The sequence below is a fragment of the Triticum aestivum genome, chromosome 5D (assembly GCF_018294505.1).
Source record: "Triticum aestivum cultivar Chinese Spring chromosome 5D, IWGSC CS RefSeq v2.1, whole genome shotgun sequence".
NCBI classification, from domain to species: domain Eukaryota; kingdom Viridiplantae; phylum Streptophyta; class Magnoliopsida; order Poales; family Poaceae; genus Triticum; species Triticum aestivum.
The window spans coordinates 97,471,726-97,490,680 of record NC_057808.1 but is presented as its reverse complement, the minus strand read 5'-3'; the positions used below and the strand labels follow the sequence as shown (position 1 = coordinate 97,490,680).

General features: G+C 47.7%; 1 protein-coding gene across 3 annotated transcripts; it reads left to right on the top strand.

The window, feature by feature from the left end:
- Positions 1 to 6,753: 6,753 nt before the first annotated feature.
- Positions 6,754 to 10,627, top strand: LOC123119668 (protein FAR1-RELATED SEQUENCE 5). 3 transcript variants are annotated; one of them, XM_044539554.1, is made up of 3 exons: positions 6,754 to 6,864; positions 7,644 to 9,790; positions 10,180 to 10,627. In XM_044539554.1, the coding sequence occupies exons 2-3, from the start codon at positions 7,697 to 7,699 to the stop codon at positions 10,225 to 10,227; spliced, it is 2,142 nt and encodes a 713-aa protein (XP_044395489.1). In that variant the 5' UTR covers positions 6,754 to 6,864; positions 7,644 to 7,696; the 3' UTR covers positions 10,228 to 10,627. The 3 variants fall into 3 exon arrangements, with proteins under 3 accessions (XP_044395489.1, XP_044395491.1, XP_044395490.1); XM_044539556.1 differs by having other exon boundaries at positions 6,762 to 6,864; positions 7,681 to 9,790; XM_044539555.1 differs by having other exon boundaries at positions 6,762 to 6,864; positions 7,581 to 9,790.
- Positions 10,628 to 18,955: the final 8,328 nt, after the last annotated feature.

Sequence of the window (18,955 nt, the reverse complement as noted above, 5' to 3'; positions counted from 1 at the left end):
GAGCGGCTTCGGGATCTTCTTGAAGGCGGCTGCCTTCAGGGCCTCTTGCCGCTTGGTCGCGGCAGCCGACTGCTTGGCCTTCTTGCTCAGCCAGGTGCCGGACGCCCCTGCGTCAGCTCGACGCTTTGAGGAGCCGGCTGCTCCAGATGTCGGCGCCGCGGCACCCACGGCACGGTGTGGCTCGCCGCCGCTTTCGTCGTCGTCCGGCCACCCCCGGACATCCCCTGCCATGCTGCCTCCTGCAGCTCCGCCTGCACGGCCGCCGCCTCCTCCAGTAGCGTCGTCCTCCTCTAACGCGGCCGCCCCTAACTCGGGGTCGCCTATGTCGCTGACCTCCCGGTCCGGCACCCATCGGTGATCGGGCCTGATGGCGCGCTACGCAACACCCGGACGATTAGACTTGATGAAGGTCGTCGCAAAAACAAAAAGAACAAGAAGAAGGCCGAGTGCTAACCCCAGGCGGTGGGTTGGCCCGGCTGTAGGGCTCCTTGCCGAAGCTCCAGCTTTGCACTTCGAGCTGGCTGCCGGAGATGAAGTTGACACGGTGGGCGACCTCGTCCGCCGACATCTCCTTGGTCGATGTCTGGCTAAGATCCCGGCGGCCGCCCATGTCGCATATCAGGTGGGGCCGAAATTGGAGCGGCAGCACCCGGCGCTGGATGAAGACGGCCACCAGGTCTGCCGGTCGAAGGCCCTCCACCTCCGTCATCACCTCCAGACGGCTGAGGACGCATGTGACACCAGCCGGCAGCGGCCTTGCCGGCTGCTGGCCCCAGTTGCTCCGTGGCTCAGCAGGCGGGCCGGTCACGAAACCCGGTAGGTTGACGAAGTTGCGAGTCGGATCCAAGTTGCGGACGTAGAAATACATTTTCTGCCATAACTTGGCAGACTCCAGCACCACCATGGCCGGAAACCAGGGTCCGCCGCCAGTGTGCCGCACGACGACGCAAGCGCCACACTGAGCTGCCTCGCCCTTGGCCGCGGTGCTAAGCTTGAGGTAGAAGAAGCGCCCCCATAGCTCGAGCAAGGGCAAAATTCCGAGATAGCCTTCGCAGAAAGTAAGGAAGGCGGAGAGAAGTACCACAGTGTTGGGCGTCAGGCGATGCGGCTGCAAGTCGTAGTTGTTGAGGAAGGCGCGGAAGAAGCCACTAGCCGGCAAGCCGAAGCCGCGAAGAAAGTGGCTATGGGAGACCACGTACTCGTCTGGCTCCGGCGCCGGTGAGATCTCCCGCTCCAGCGGAATCCGCACCCCCATGCACTCCTCGCCGGGCAGCCTCCGCGTCACACAGAGAAAGGCGACGTCCTCGTCTTGGACATTGGAGGCGTCCCAATCGCCGGAACGACCGTCCCTCACCATGGTCGTGATGGCTCTATGGCGCGGCGGCGCGGTGAGGTCGAGGGCGCGGCGGGACGGCGAGGATGAGCGGCGACGGGCTGCCTTGACGTTCGGTAGCGAGCGGCGGGGTCGCGTGGAGCAGCGAGGAGCAAAGGAAGAAGAAGAGGAAGGGCGAGGAGGGCGCGCGTGCGTTCTGCCGCCCCTTCCTCCCCTACTTATAGACCCCCGGCGGCGGAGCCGAGGGGGCGAGACATGGGGGGCGGGATTAACTGCGCCCACTTCCCCCACGACCCCGCACCTTCCGCGCCATAACGGCGTGAAGTTAACGTGCTTGGGAAGCGCAACCGCCCGCCTCAGCCGCAGCGGATCCGCGCGCGTGCCGAGGCCCTTTAGTGGTGGGCTCAGGCCTGCGGCGACATCCCGTCGCGCGCATGGGCTGCCAGGCCGGCCTGGTCTGCTGGCGCCGCGTGGCGAACGAGCAACGGGCGACAAGCCCGTCACCCGACTGGCGCGCCACCCGGCCTCCACCACGACGATTCGAATTCACTAGGCGGCCGGCCTGGCCATGGCCGGCTCCTAACAGTCGGCATCTTCAGAAGACGGATGAAGCAAGATTACCAGATCACTCAGAGTAGGAAGCTGCCAAGGCACCTCGATTTTCAGCCACGGCGCCCCACCAGCTTCGGGGACTACTGTCAGAGTAAACGACCACGGGTAGCCTCATCAGCCCCCCATGGTATTTCAAGACATCGGGGCTACCTGCGCCCCTCACACCTCCCGGAAGAACGACTGGCTTCTTGGGCCGGCTGGTCTAAGAGGCCGGCTGCTGGAAGACGGCGAGACCATAGAAGGCGGCCACGAGGGGACCGACTCCTAGCAGGCGGCCCCTCGTCCCCTCAAAGTTTGCACCCACATAACCACGACAGGACGGGGCGTGGCTACAGTGCGACCTGCCACCCCCGAATCCAGGGCGGATCGTGGCCACAGTGCGGTGTACCAAGCGGACACCCCTCACCCGGCGCGGCACTGTTGCCACGCAGCTCGTGACATCACTTACGTCAGAGGGAGCCACGTTCCCATGACGGGCGGTCGGTATGGCCCGCAGGCGGCGGGCCCTACCTGTCCGCGAGCCACCAGAAGGCGGCGAACCCCAAGCAGACGGCAACAAGGGCAGGCCGACTCCTAGCAGGCGACCCTTCTCCCCCTCGGAGTCTGCGCGCCATTAATCAGATGAGATGGGGTGTGGCTACAGTGAGCGCCCACCAGGCGGCGGGACAGTAGCCACGCTTCCCCCGACAAAGCCTCCGTCATCAGAGGCGAGACAACAATATAAAGCAGTCAACAGGACCCGCAAGCGGCGGGCCCTACCTGTCAGCCGAGATCACGGCAGCCGGCGGGACCCACCAAGCGGCGGGCCCCAGCAGCCGGCGGAGAAGCCGTAGCCTAGAGACACTGACGGTCGGGTCCTACACCCGGCCGGATTACCATTGTACCCCTGGGGGGTAGGCCTATATAAACCCCCCAGGCTTCCCCATTCAAGGGGTTCAGAACCCTAGAGATCATACACACACATATGGAGAGAGGAGCAGAGCTAGCCTTGCCTTCTTCCTCCTCTAGCCGAACAGCTCAAGGAGCAATCTTGTAGCTACTCTATTGACCATAGTCATCATGCGGAGACCCCGCAGAGCAGGACTAGAGGTGTTATCTCCATGGAGAGCCCCGAACCTGGGTAAGATTCGCAGGCGTATGCGGTCTCGCTCACTCCTGCTTCTAGAGCCCGGCGACGTACTTTTGTCCCCATCCATGATAAGCCACCCCCTGACATATGTCGCTAGATATCCCCTACAGTAGCCTTGCAACCCCATGTATTTGTGCAGGATTGTTGGTATTGGCTTTAAGACCAAACATATTTGTGTGTATCACAACATATTTGTCTCTTGTCTCTTTATCTTTCTAAGGCCCCGCGGGTACCCAGGATCCCAAGGATCAATCAAGGAGGAGGTAAAGTGCAAGGATGAATGTAAGGCTATGCTGAAAGCCGGTGATAATAAGGATAAGTACCATGGCTGAAAGAAATTCCCCGGGGAAACGTGAAGTGCAGTCATTAAATGCCCCAATGCGTTGGTCCGAAGAAATCCTTCGTAATCGAGGTAACCTTGCATGACGATAAGGACATTGGTTGGACAATAGAATCACGATGCAGGTTGCTGATGGATCATGACGTTATTAGGACGCATCCCCTACATATACATGTTGACAACACACAATAGCGGTGTTGACCATGTTGAATATTTAGTTGAAATCCCACGTGCAAGTATATGGCTGCAAGTTAAGGCTTTGAGCCGTGACCTATTTCCATTTATTGTTTTTCTCTAAAACTGTGTGATTTCGGTTCGGGAAACTAGAACTTTTAGCAAAGGCAAAAGCTTTCCAGAACCATCGCTCAATTAGCAATTCCCCCCGTGGGTTCGATACCAAAGGGAGCCTTTGAAGGAAAAAGTAGGTACTATCTCTATCCGAAACCAGATCAAGGTAATCAACGGGTCCGACAATCGAGCTTGGGTCTCGACCCGAGAGCGGTGGAATGCGAGACGAACGGACTCCGATCTGGTGCTCACCATGGCAGAGATGATCGAAAAAGGGGAGAAGATGAGTGGGGTGGAGCGGATAGAGTGAAGTGGCTAGGATTTGGTCCATGGTGGGGTTTTGTGTGGTCAGGGTGGGCTAGTCCCGGGCCGGCACAACATGTCGAGTGCATCTACATGGACCCAAATACGTCACACGTATGTGCTGGAAATGATGGTGTTGGACAACCCGGACATATGAGCTGAAAATGGGTCCAGCTGTATGGCATTTTTTATTCAGACTGTTCACTTGAGAAACTGGGGAAGAGGGTTCGCTGAAGATGCTCTTACGTGCAGTAAGATCTCATTTCTTTCAAATTATCATGGAAAATATACCCTTCTCTTCCCGTATATTTCCCATGATAATTTGGAAGAGAAGGGGCTTGGAGGCGGCCACGACGACGACAGTGGGAACCATCGGAGGAGGTTCTGCAGCGTGACGACAACGGGGTTGGTGATCGTGTAGGACGTGTCGTCCATGACGGTTCACTGGTTGGCGGTGGTCACATGCGGGAACATTTAGCATTGGGCAATCACGTTATGTACGTACTCCCTCTATCTGAAAATAATCTAGATACATTCCTTTTTATCCATTTTGATAACAAGTATGGTGGTGGGAGCTAAACCTGCCCACACGCACTAGATACATTCCCTTTTATGTACGTACTCCCTCTGTTATAGGACAACGCTAACGCCCACACGTGTGGTGGGAGCCAAACCTGCCCACACGCTCTATAACACACAGACTACGACATGTCACCGCATGCATGCATGTGGGAATCTTTTTGGGTTTTCAGTTTACAAAATGTTTTATCTTTTAAATGAAAAATCCGATTGAAAATCCGTTTTCACTATTAAATCCCTCGCGACGAGATCTTCGAAACTAGATCTCATATCAATATATTTCGATGATTTTTTTTAAAAGTTGTCATGTCTATTGCACATGAATTGCCATGATATTTACACTGAAATTGCCATGATATGTTTCAACTATTTTCTTCTACATTTAAAAGTAATTTTGACATATTATAAAACGGAGAATTAAGAAACTAGACGTGCTATGCACCATAAAGTAAAATTGCCATGATACATGCACTTAAAATTGCTATGGTTCAAAAAAAATATATTTTTATGGTCAAAGTACTGGAATTGCCATCATAAAAAAACTAAAATTGCCATGCTCTACAAACTAAAACTGCTACATGGCAACTTTAGTTTAAGCACTATGACAACTATAGTGTAAACATCATGGCAACTTTAAAAAAAATCGTCGAAACATATCAACATGGGGTCTAGTTTTAAAGATCGCGTCGAGACGGATTTAATGGTGAAAATGGATTTTTAATTCAATTTTTTAATTAAGAGATAAAACATTTTTAAGCCAAAAACCAAAAAGATTTCTGTTGATGTCATCTGTTCATACATGGCAAAATGAGTGGTGATGGAGACGTGTGGGCGATGTGCAAACGCCCATACGTGTGGGCGTTAGTTTTTCCGAATTTATATAGCGTAGTTATTGGAGCACTGATTTTTGTTCTAAAACCCCTAAAAAACGGTTATTTTGCCTGCTGCCTGTTCCGTAGGTGCGCCGCTCCGCCACTCCCCGCCGCCGCTGCTTGCTGTCGACCTCCGCCTGCTCCCCAGCACAGTAATCCCCGCTCGCCCTCCTCTGCTCTGCTCGCCCCCGCACCGCCTGCCTGCACCGCTGCACGTCCCCCTCCCTCTGCTACAAGGACGACGAAGGCGCCGCGAACGCGACCTCGACAGCCCTTTCTGCTGCCCTGGCTCAGCCCCCGTGACCTTGACGGCCTCTTTTCCTAGGTTTGTTCATCCCTTTGACTAATGTAATTCCCCATACTGCAACTCTTCTCTTGTCATGGCCAACAGAGATAATAATTCCTGATTTTCCTTTCTTGATTTCCTACAATGTTGTACATTTGATAAATAGTTGATGCCTAATTTCACGATTTTAATTTGCTTCCAGTTTTAGAGTTCGCCTGGTTAATTTGTGTAGGCTTTTCCATAATACACTTTACTCTCACATTTTCAGTTATGGCAACCAAAAATACCTTTTACCTTCAGTACTCGATGTGGCATGCTTTACCGTACACATTATCACCTGCACAGGCATTCCTTTGCCTCTATGCAATGAAGTGGTGCATAGGCTGAATAATGAATGATAGGTTGTATAGATGTAAGTGGCGCATACAGTGAAGAATTCATGTTAGTAAGCTATTTAGCAGATGCATATGAGCTGCCAATTGTTGTGCTTCAGAATGCTTTGCTATGACTGATTTTTAGTGTGGTGCTAGCTTTTACTGTTTGTTTCTGTCCACCTGTGCAGGTAGTCTTGGTAATTGTGAGAAGCTTAATGAGGTATGAGGCATTAGTGAAGAATGATACACATCCAATTCTGCTCAGGTATACATTTTGTTTCCCAGCTTCTGTTATTAGTTTTTCGGTTCCCCTGTGAATCTTTCGACTGGTGGTTGTTCCAACAAAAGAGTTAATCTTTATCCACATAAAACTTATGCCTTTTATTCACTTAAACAATTTATGATGGTGGTTTGGTTACTAGGCTCGATTGTTTCTTATAAAATGGTTGTGCACTACAATATTTCAGTATGGTTTCTTCTGCTGTTACAAGCTTTTGCATGTCCCTCTTAGCCTTTTGCTTTCCTGTATATACTACTTTGTTTTGGCAGTGAACTACCTAAGAGATAAGGATCGCGACTTTGCTTCGAGCAACTACTATGAGTTTAAGAGCTTTCTTGACTGCAGGCCGTGGGCATGACAATAGGTGTGATTGGCAGTCTGACTGCTACACAGAGCAAACATGTTGTCTGAATAGGTTAAGATTTGAGCAAATCAGTTATAACCTGTATGGTGTTCAGATTTGTTATGGTAAGATTTGAGCAAATCAGTTATAGCCTGTTTGAATTTCAGATTTGTTAATGCAAGTTTGCCTCCTCCCAGCAGACACCATTTTGTGCTTACAAGATCAACTTCATTTGCCTCACTATTGTGAATGTACTTGAATATATTTGTTAGAGCATTGTGTTGGTGGTACTGCACTCAAATTGTGCAATCCACTATCATTGATGTCATTACTGTTGGTACATTATGTGGGCAAGAGAGTTAATTTTTCGACACCTTTTCTTCCCTTTATAGTGAGCCAATGCCACTGAGATTTTGTAAGCTTAGAGCCTCGCTGTGGCTGCTGGGTGGGTCTTCGGGCTGAACAGTGGGTTTGTGGGAGGATGCTTGTTGATATATGAATAGTCCTCCATTCCATACCGGTGTGCGACTCACATTGACCATCCCCCAACAAAAAAAGATAGGATACAGAAATACGCACACGCCAGCCTCCCTAAAATCGCATGTGGAGGACGTGGCTATAGCTGGGCGCAGCAGAGCGCTCTGTTCCGTCTAGTAATGAATTGATTTGTGGCTAATGTGCAAATTTTTGGTGTGGAAAATGTCCGACATCATCATAGAGTGAAATGTAATTTTGTTCTTAATTTTTGTAATTGAACTAAACTATTCAAGATACTATCGTTATAAAGAACAATCTGTACTTCAGTTGCTGTTATTTTGAACTACTATATTTTAAACTGCAGTGGATTCTTTTTTGTTAATCGGCATACCTTGGCTTAAAATCCTAGCTCTGCCCCCATGTGCAAGTGATGATACATATCATTCTGTGATTGATGTGTGCAGAACTTGATATGCACTGATGGAAGCTGCAAGGGGTGAAGGGGATGAGCTGATTGCGGATTATGTTGATTGCCTCATGTCCTTGGACACCAATGCTCGGTCTGTCCAGAATGACAATCTGATTCTCGGAGATCCAGTCATAGAAGCAGGAGTAGCTGCTTCGGTTGGTGGTATTGCTGAGCAGGATGCCATGAAAGATTTTGTACCTCCAGAGGATCCTAAAGAGCCATTGCTAGGCATGACATTTGAATCTGATGAAGCAGCAAAGACTTTCTACAATGAGTATGCCAGGCACCTTGGATTTCCCTTCCGTGTTGGTAGGTCTCGCCGTTCGAAAGGTACAGAGGAGGTTGTCGTCATGAGGAGGTTTGTTTGCTCAAGGGAAGGCATGTACAGAAAGAAGAATCCATCATCAGATGAGGCTACAAAGAAGCGTGAGAGGATGTCTATGCGGGAAGGTTGCAATGCTATGATGGAGGTGGTCAGAGAATCAAACCATTGGGTTGTTTCCAAGCTTGAAACAGCTCATAATCATAACCTTGGCACCTGTAGCAGAGTTGGGTATCTTCGTGACAGAGGTTTGCTTGATGTCTCCAATAAGATCACTATGATGGGCTCAGACGAAGTGCCCTTTCTGAGGCAGAATATTCTTGGGGAAGGCGGAGACGCTCAAGGTCTTCTTGATTATTTGAAGAACATGCAAGCCAATGACCCTGCTTTCTTCCATGCCATACAGGTCGACAAGAATAGCTGTCTAATGAATGTTTTCTGGGCCGATGCTAGAGCTAAACTTGCTTATCAGCATTTTGGGGATGCTGTTACATTTGACACAACATACAAGAAGAACAAGTATATGATGCCCTTTGTTACCTTTTCAGGAGTCAATCATCATCTTCAGCGTGTTATATTTGGATGTGCATTGCTTATGGAAGATACTGAATGCTCATTTGTTTGGCTATTTGAAACATGGCTGGCAGCAATGAGTGGGAAGGCACCATGTTCACTAGTTACCGACCAAAATCGGGCCATGAAAGCTGCAATTGGAAGGGTTTTTCCGCATACCTGTCACCGCTTCTGCAAGTGGCACATTTTGAGTAGAACCAAACAGAAGTTAGCTCATACATACTCAGAACATCCTACTTTAATAGATGAGTTAGAAAGCTGTGTTATTGAGTCTGAAACAATCAACACATTTGAAACAGCGTGGATGTCAATCATTGATACTTATGATTTAAGAAATAATACATGGCTTCAAGCAATGTACAATATCCGCCAAAAATGGGTTCCTTTGTACCTGATGGATACATTCTGTGCCGAAATATCTAAAGCGCAGAAGTTAGAAACCATGAATGATTTCTACAAGAAGTATTTCAGTACGAAGGTGACACTGGAAGTTTTTCTAACCCAATTTGATTTGAGCATAGAAAACCATTATGAGGAAGAAGCAAAAGCAGATATGGACACTTCTTTAAATTTGGTGACAACAAAGACTGCATCACCCATGGAAAAACAGGCAGCACGTACCTACACCAAAGCAGTCTTTAGTAGATTTCAGGAAGAATTTACAGAGTCTTTGGCATATATTATTCAGAAAACTAAAGATGGCTGCATAAGTGAGTATAACATCATGAAAGATGAAAATTCATCAGATACATTCTGTGTGACCTACAATGCTTCCAATAAGATGGCAAAATGTAGTTGCAAATACTTTGAGTTCTCAGGTATTTTATGCCGTCATATTCTAGGAGTATTCATAATAGTTGATCCACATTTACTTCCACCTGATTACCTTTTGAAGCGTTGGACAAGGAAGGCCAGAGACGGTGGTTTATTAGAATACAACTGTGATAACCATCAAGATGATGCTTGTCAGTCCATTACAAGCCGTTACGATGTTCTATGTGCTGATGTCATCGGATGTGCTGAGAAAGGATCTGGATCAGAGAGAGTGTACAAAGCAGCAAAAGATATCTTACAGAAGGCATATGAAGAGATTATTGTTTATGAAAGAAATCCAGCGAGGGTATCACAAAGGGATGCTATAAACATCAATGAGGATGTCATGGTTGACGATAGCATGACTGATCAGTCTTTGCCTGATTCCAGACGGAAGGTATGCCTAATGTTAAATATTATAAAATTTTCATGAGAATCATATTCTTAAAGCAGTTAATTATGAGAGCAAAGTTGGTAGTTGGTACTAGCGGTTATTGTTTTTGCTTGGTTGATCAGAATGAGTCCTGGAGTACTTTTATGGCTTTATGTCAATTACTAAATGCTATGTAATTCCTAATTGAAATGATTCAGAACAGGCTGGACCATATTTTAAACTTCTTGAGATGAACATAGTGTTGCTCGTTGAAACTTGCTGCTGTCAGTTTTTTCTTTTCTGACTGAAAATATGAGATGAAAAAAAAAAGCTATTTCCGATTTACATTTATCCAAAGTTTTCTTATCAGAGGGAAGCTATGCAACAACACTGCATTTTGTTTGCCTTTTCAGGTGACTAATCTGCTTGGCCAGTTTCTTGTCTCCTCTTGGTCTCCCTGAATGTATTTTCTGTTTACTGCTGGGGATTGCAGTTATCCACAATGATACACTGTTAATTAGTTTGTGGAGAATAGCATCTGACCCTCTCAAGATGAAGGGTGCTCCTGGGGATGGTAAATGAAAATGATTATTAGCACAGAATTGATGCTGCAGCAATATGGTTTGAATTTGATTCAGAAGAGCCTCTCAGATTGTCAACATTCTTCTTTGAGGTCGGCACACCTATTGCCTAGGAGACTCGTGTGAAGATTATGGCTGGTGGCACTGTTCAAACTAGGTAAGCAGTAAGAATTAAACCAGTGCGGCCCGTGGCAATACAATGCTACTGGTGTCCATTACATTGTTCTTTTTTATACTTTGGCTTGTAATGACTTTGTGGCAATACAATATATTTGTAACATGGAAACTGTATGAGAGGTCAGTTGCTTGTGCATGCGTACTTGCAGTAGTACTTGCAATTTATGAGAGTCAAGAAGTAAAAATCTTCTATTTTAGGAGATTCCCTTTTATTTCAAAAAAGAATTTATGCCTAGTCTAAATTCAGTTAATAACAAATATTATAGCTGATTCTTGATGTTATACAATCATGGGGTTTGTTCTCTTTGTGGATTCTGGTCCTGCATAGCATGACAGTAGTAGTTTCAAAATTTTCACCAAGGTTGGGACTAATAGGCTCACACAGATTGCGCATTCTGTGGTGCAGCATTCCCAAACTGCTTTCATGCCGGACAGAAACATCCTAGAAGGGGTGGTGGTCCTTCATGAAACGCTCTACGAAATCCACACGAAAAAATTAGATGGAGTTGTTTTTAAGGTGGATTTCGAGAAAGCGTACGATAAAGTCAAATGGTCATTCCTTCAACAAGCCTTGCGTATGAAAGGTTTTGATGAAGCCTGGCGACGCCAGGTAGAATCGTTCACGCAAAAAGGGAGTGTTGGAATTAAAGTGAATGACGACGTAGGTCATTATTTCCAGACACATAAGGGCTTGAGACAAGGGGATCCGATGTCTCCTATCTTGTTCAACATTGTAGTTGATGTGTTGGCAATTCTGATAGGAATGACTAAGGAGGCTGGTCAGGTGGGTGGCTTGGTACCTCATCTAGTTGATGGAGGTGTGTCTATCCTACAGTACGCCGATGATACGATCATCTTTATGGAGCATGACTTGGCCAAAGCGAGAAATATGAAGCTGGTGTTATGCTTATTTGAACAATTGACCGGGTTAAAGATTAACTTTCACAAAAGCGAATTGTTCTGCTTTGGTAGAGCCAATAACGAACAAGAGGCATATAGGCAATTGTTTGGGTGCGAATTGGGGACTTTACCTTTCACGTACTTAGGTATACCAATTCACCATCGTAAGCTGACAAACAGAGAATGGAAGTGCATCGAGGACCGTTTTGAAAAGAAACTGAGTTGCTGGAAGGGCAAGCTCATGTCATACGGAGGCCGATTGATTCTGATAAACTCGGTTCTCACGAGTATGCCTATGTTTCTTTTATCGTTCTTCGAAGTCCCAGTTGGAGTTAGGAAAAGACTGGACTTCTATCGATCACGTTTCTTCTGGCAGAGCGATGATCTAAAAAGAAAATACCGACTCGCCAAATGGGATATCATCTGTCGACCGAAAGACCAAGGGGGCCTTGGTGTTGAGAATCTTGAGGTCAAGAACAGATGTCTTCTCAGCAAGTGGCTGTGGAAGTTATCGGTAGAGACTGATGCCACTTGGGCGCAGATCCTTCGTAGCAAGTATCTTCACTCCAAAACTTTGTCCCAGGTGGCAGCAAGGCCGACTGACTCACCCTTTTGGAAAGGTCTTATGAAAGTCAAATTAACCTTGTTTAATAGGACAAAGTTTATTATTGGCAACGGCGCTAGCACGCGATTCTGGGAGGATACTTGGCTCGGAGAGACCCCCCTTGCCATTCAATACTCGTCTCTGTATCGTATTGTTCAACGACGTGAGGCGTTCGTTGCAACGGTACTTCAATCCACTCCCCTTAATATTCAATTCAGAAGGACGCTAGTTGGCAATCGTTGGGAAGAATGGCTCCATCTAGTAGGTAGACTGATGGAGGTTCAGCTATCTCAACAGCCCGATAAATTACGCTGGAAACTTACTAGGTCTGAAGAGTTTACAGTTAAATCAATGTATGTTGATGTTATCAATTCAAGCTCAATTCCTAGTTCCAAACATGTTTGGGCTGTCAAAATTCCTTTGAAAATCAAAGTGTTTATGTGGTTTGTCCATAAACAAGTAATTTTAACTAAGGACAATTTGGTAAAGCGTACTTGGACAGGACCTACTAGGTGTTAGCTTCTGTGATCGGGACGAAACTATCAAACACCTTTTTCTTGACTGCCCGTTAGCCAAAGTTCTATGACGGACAATCCATATTGCATTTAATATTACTCCATCGAGTTCTGTCAACACGTTATTTAGAACGTGGCTTAACGGGATAGAGCCCGAAACAGCGACACATATTCGCGTAGGAGTTTGTGCTTTATTGTGGGCAGTCTGGAACTACAGAAATGATTTGGTTTTTAACAGAACAACAAATATTCATTTTTTGCAGGTTATTTTCCGAGCCACTGCGTTGATCCGTATGTGGTCGCTACTCACTCCGACAGAGGCCAGGGAGCGTTTGGTTACTGGATCTATCCGCTGGGAGATGGTAGCACGGGATATCTTCAACCGGTTTGGATGGCGCTCATGTAATAGGATAGGCAATTAGTTTACCTATCTCTCTTATGCCAGCCGGTTGTGGCTTTTTGTGGCTAGTTTGTTTTTCGCCTTTTCGGCTCTTTGTGAGCTCTTCTTTATTTTCGTTTTGAGACTTTAAGACCTTGTTGAACCTATTTATTTATTTAATAAGTTGGCCGTATGCATCGTTCTGATGCTGAGGCCGGGGAGTCCCCCCTTTTCGAAAAAAATAGCATGACAGCAGTGCAACGAGGATTACATTACATAATGTACATGCATCATGGCTACATCATGCTTGATTGTTGAGCAAATACTACGGGCATAGCAAAAGCATGTCACTCACAACTCCTGAATGGCCACCACATAGTTTTTGCATGGATACATCACATGCATGAAGCTAACAGGAAGGTGAAAACAGTGCTATATGTTTGTAGAGTCCTATTACCACTGTTCCATGTATGCAAGTAGCTTCATATTATCGTTTCATTTTGAGAGATGTGTTAGATGCAGACTCATATTTAGTAGCTGGAATATTAGAGGGAAACAAAGATCTAGGTAGAGCATCCATGTATTTTATGCATTGGGAGAAGCTACAAAAACAGAGTTACACCTGTTAACTCAGCTAGACATTCCATCATGGGAGGATCTAATCAGGTGATCTCAGGGTGGAGGAACCTTGCGGTGATGGGTGTTGGCGTCCATCGGGAAAGGATGAAGATGAGCTCTTCACTCTTCTCCAATGGCACTGCATCGCCATTTTGCTGCACCGGTTCTCACCGGCGGTCACACTGCTCCTCTTGACCACGTTGTCTCCCATACAAATATGTGTAGTTCACACAGTCCTCTAGAGCCTGCTGCCTCCCATACAGACATGTCTAGTTCACACAGTCCCCTTGAGCCCATTGCCTACTGTCGATGTTCACGCTAAGACCTCTACAGGGTTTCAGATTTGAAGGCCTTGTGATTCCTTGCAGGGAGGCCAAGGGGCTAATAAGGATTAATGTAGTCATCAATGAGCATTTTAAGCTAGTTTTCTCTATAACTCCACTAGATTGCGTTGTCATGGATCGTGAATAACTAGTTGCGCCCAACTTTCTTGGACTAGGATAGGTGCAAGGGATAGAAACCTCTGTTTGGTAGCACAATATGGTACAAAGCTATTTTACCTGTTCATATATTTTAAATGTGGATCGATGTTTAGTTGTGGGAAAGTTCCACTCTTCGGCACCTTTGTGCACTATAATTCTATAAACACAAGTCGATTTTCCACGGACATGTTTAGTAAAGCTATGCCAGTGAAGGTCCGTCCCGTAGGGTGACGGTTGGGGTCCTGTCCGAGATTTCCGGAGGCGATTGCCAAGGCGATCGCGATCGGGTCCTCTCCGCCTAGGGTTCGCCGTGATCAGCCGCCGCCTAGTTCTTTCTGTCTCCATCGTGGTCGCGTTCCTTCATCCACATCCGAGTCCCTTCCACCGTAGTCCTTCTGCGCGCTTCCCTAGGGTGCGTGGTCGTAAAACACCTGAATCTAAGAGGAGGGCAGGGGGTGTGTGTGGGGGGAAGGAGTCATGGAGGGAGTGGCTGGGATGATGAGGGGGTTGAAGCTGTCGGAGGAGGAGAAGAAAGGAGTCAAGATCAGGGGCGCGGCAAAGGAGAAGGGGAAGGGTGTAGGTGCACAGGCGGTTGGCAAGATCTTCTCGGAGAGATTGGCGCACCCAGATGCCATCTCGCTGTCTCTTGGGAAAGTTTGGTGTCCGATCAAGGGAATAGATTGTAAGGAGGTGGGGGAAAACCGTTTTGTCTTCACGTTCTTACAAGAATCAGGGAAGCGGAAGGCTATTGAGAACGGGCCATGGATGTTTGATAATGACCTTGTGGTGGTGGAGGAGTTTGACCCCTTGCAAGAGGCTGGATGACTATGAATTCAACAACATACCAGTTTGGGTCAGGGTGTATAACCTTCCGTTAGGTATGATGAACGTGGATTCAGCGGAGGACATTGGCAACATCATTGGCCAGTTTGTAGAAGCTGGTACGGGGGTGGATGGCAATGCGATCGGGAAGTTCATGAGGATTAAAATAAGGATGAGGATCGATAAACCTATCATGAGGGGTTTTACACTTGAGTACGAGGACGAGCAGAAACAAAGAAAGGAGATGAGGATGACAGAGGAAGAAGAGGAGAATGGGTGGTGCAGGTTCGAGTATGAATTCCTTCTGGACTTTTGTTATACGTGTGGAAGACTCGGACACACTGCGAAGGACTGTGAGATCAAGCTTAAGAAAGGGGAGGCCCAACAGTTTGGGAGATGGCTTAAGGCGGATATGGGAAGTCGAAGAGGGGCGGGAGATGATGGTGTGTGGAGGAGAGGAAGCAGGGACTATGAGGGTAGGAGGAACTACGGGTATAGTCGATCAAGCGGGAGGACGGGAAGTGGTAGCGACGGATTGTCATGGAGGAAGGAGGGCGCTCGTTTAAGTGGTGCAAGTTCAGGAGGTACGGAAAAGGGAGAAGAAGTTACAAGCCCAGCTAAAAACAAACAACCGCAGGATCGCTCAGGTAATCCTAGGAGGCTGTTGCTCGGCACTGGTTTAGAGCCTGAGAAGGGGGGTGAAGAAAAGGGTATAGACGCTAGTGGTTCAGAAGGGAGAATGGACGGGGAAAGAGGAGAGAAGCTAGGTACTGCAGTGGCGGGGGAAGTTTTGGTTGCCCAGGTGCATAAGGATAAACATACCAAGGAGGGTGGATCAGTGAGTAGGATCAATGGCAAAAACCCTAATGGCAAGAAGTATAAGAGGGTGGAGAGGACACATGGGGATCCACACCCAGTTATACAGCGTGAGAAGATCCTGGGTCAGAAGAGAAGCGAGCTAACCACTGATGAAGAGAAGGAAGCTAAGAAGGGTAGGACTGGGGTAATTGAGGACGTAGGAGAAGTTCAGGAGGTGTTGAAGGGTGTGCAGACCAACAATGCAACTACATCGGCCGGGCTGCAGGAGCAGCCCCGCCAGGAGCAATGAAACTAGTCAGCTGGAACTGCCGGGGGCTTGGGAATGGCCCGGCAGTTCAAAGCCTCCTCGACATGGGGAGAGTGGAGGAGCCCGATGTACTTTTTATTTCTGAAACGAGAATGACACATCAAGAGTTAGACAGATTCAGGTGGTCGCTGGGTCTGACCCAGATGCTTGCTTGGGACTCAGTTGGGAGGAGTAGGGGGATTGCATTATTCTGGAGAAGAGGTTTGGACCTGTCCCTACGCTCGTATGGTAGGAGGCATATAGACGTTGATGTGAAGGAGGAGAATGGGATGATCTGGAGGATGACAGGGGTGTATGGAGAGTCGGCTGCAGATCGGAAGAAGGAGACATGGCGTACAATAAAACTGCTAGGGCAGCAGCATCAGCATGGGAGGCCATGGATATGCTTAGGTGATTTCAACGAAATTCTATCTAACGATGAGAAGTTGGGAGGTGTTCCTCGGCCCCAAGCTTGCTTGGACAGCTTTAGAGCGAGTTTGGAAAGTTGTGGGCTGTGTGATATCGGCTTTACGGGGGATAAGTTCACCTGGAGGAATCACAGTCAGGAGATGGATACATATATTTGTGAGAGACTTGATCGTGCAACTGCCAATGCCAAGTGGTGCGAAACATTCCCGGACTTTGAGGTGGTCAACGGAAACCCTCGACACTCAGATCACAGACCAATAATTGTTAATACTTCAGGTGACAGTACGGCGATCGGAAGGGGCGACAGGGGGTTTCGGTTTGAAGCGTGGTGGTTGCAAGAAGAGGGTTGCAGTGAGGAGATACAAGGTGCGTGGGAGGAAAGCTGGTTGGAATGGGAGGGAGGAGTAGCAGAAGCTATGAAGAGGGTGGCAGGAAGGATTCGTAAATTGCATAAGGATGTTGTTGGGGAGTTAGAAGGGAGGTTGAGGAAAGCACGCACAGAGCTCGAAAGGTGTATGCGAGCACCAATTTCAGAGCAGAAGGTGAGAGAAGAGACGAAGCTCAGAGGGGTAGTGCGTGACCTAGATGAGAAGAAGAATACAAAGGCAAAGCAGAGATCCCACATTACGTGGTTGAAGAAGGCAATAGGAGTACTCGTTACTTTATGGCTATGGTGGCGGCCAAGAAGAAACGTAATAGGGTGAAAATGCTGAAGAAGGAGGACGGATCGAAGGTGAAGGAGGGGCCGGAGCTAACTAACTATGTGCGTTCTTTTTTCCAGGAACTCTTTACCACAAGTGCAGGCGATCGCGTGCCCGAGCTGTTAAACAAAGTGGAGCCGCGGGTCACTAGTCCCATGCTAGCGGTTCTGAATGCAGAATTCACAAGAGAAGAGATCAAAGCCGCTCTCGACCACATAGGAGATTTGAAGGCACCAGGGCCGGACGGGATGTCGTCCATCGTCTACAAGAAGAATTGGCATTTTATGGGTGATCATATCGTGGAGGAGGTTTTGGCTGTGTTGAATGGGGGTGATATACCTGCAGGGTGGAATGACACTCAGGTTGTGTTGATACCCAAAGTTAAGAGCCCAACCAGAATAAAGGATCTTCGTCCAATCTCTCTGTGCAATGTTTTGTACAAGCTCGTATCAAAGGTAGTAGCGAACCGTCTCAAACTCATCATTCCGGAGCTTATTTCCGAAAACCAAAGTGCATTTGTACCTGGAAGGCTAATCACTGATAATGTTCTGATCGCTTATGAGTTGTCACACTTCTTGTTGAATAAGAGGAAAGGAAAAGAGGGAGTTGCGGCCGTCAAGGCCGACATGAGTAAAGCCTATGACCGCGTCGAATGGAGTTTCTTGCAGGCCATGCTTGAGAGGCTTGGGTTTGGTACAGCATGGATCGCACTCATCATGAAGTGTGTTACTTCAGTTAGATATCAAGTCAGGGTTAACGGGGAACTAACCGACCAATTTACCCCTTCACGAGGCTTGCGGCAGGGTGACCCTCTGTCCCCGTATCTCTTTGTTATCTGCGCGGAAGGTTTGTCAGCATTGTTGCATGATGCGGAGAGGAATGGAATTATCAGTGGGGTGAAGATCTGTCAGAATGCACCGGCTATCTCACATCTGCTGTTTGCAGACGACTCAGTTATGCTGCTGAAAGCAAACCAAGAGGAGGCCACAGCGTTAAGAGAGATCTTGGACCTATATGAGAATTGCTCGGGTCAGTGCATCAACTTGGAAAAATCTGCGGTCATGTTTAGTCCAAACACTTCGGTGGATGCAAGAAATGGAGTGAAAGCTGCTCTCCAGATCCATAGCGAATCATGGAATGATAAGTACCTGGGCCTTCCGGTGCACGTGGGTAAATCCAGAAAGAAAGCCTTTGGATATCTCAAAGGAGCTATGGCTGGGCGTGTGTATGGATGGAAAGAGAAACTCATTGCTAAAGTTGGCAAGGAAACATTAGTGACGACAGTAGCCCAAGCGATACCCACCTTTGCCATGTCTTGTTTTGATCTTACCAAAACTTTCTGTCAGGAACTAAGTTCACTTATCGGAACCTACTGGTGGAGTCAACAAGATAAGGAGAATACAGTTCACTGGCTTAGCTGGGAGAAATTAATCAAACCAAAAGCCAAAGGGGGACTTGGCTTCCGAGACATGTACAACTTCAATATGGCCATGTCGTCGCGGCAAGCTTGGAGGCTAATACAAAACCCAAACACCCTGTGTGGTCGAGTTCTCAAGGCTCGATACTTTCCTCACTGCCACTTGCTGGAAGCAGAAGCTAAGGATGGTGTTTCCTATGCCTGGCGGAGCATGTTGAAGGGGCTGGATCTTGTTAGGGAGGGCTATATTTGGCGCATTGGAGATGGAGCTTCTGTCAAAATCTGGACGGACCCTTGGATTCCAAGGCCTTGGTCGCGGACAGTGATAACCCCTCGCGGGAATAATATTCTCCAATACGTGCATGAGCTTATTGATCCGGCAACCGGACAGTGGGATGAAAGGCTAGTGAGGGATACCTTTTGGCCAGATGATGTGCGTCATATCCTGCAGATGCCTCT

Bases quoted from the DNA above. Each gene is read 5' to 3' on its own strand.
- LOC123119668 (XM_044539554.1), top strand. From the start codon at position 7,697: ATGGAAGCTGCAAGGGGTGAAGGGGATGAGCTGATTGCGGATTATGTT. The intron at 9,791-10,179 runs GTATGCCTAATG...TTGCCTTTTCAG, and splicing joins TGCCTGATTCCAGACGGAAG to GTGACTAATCTGCTTGGCCA.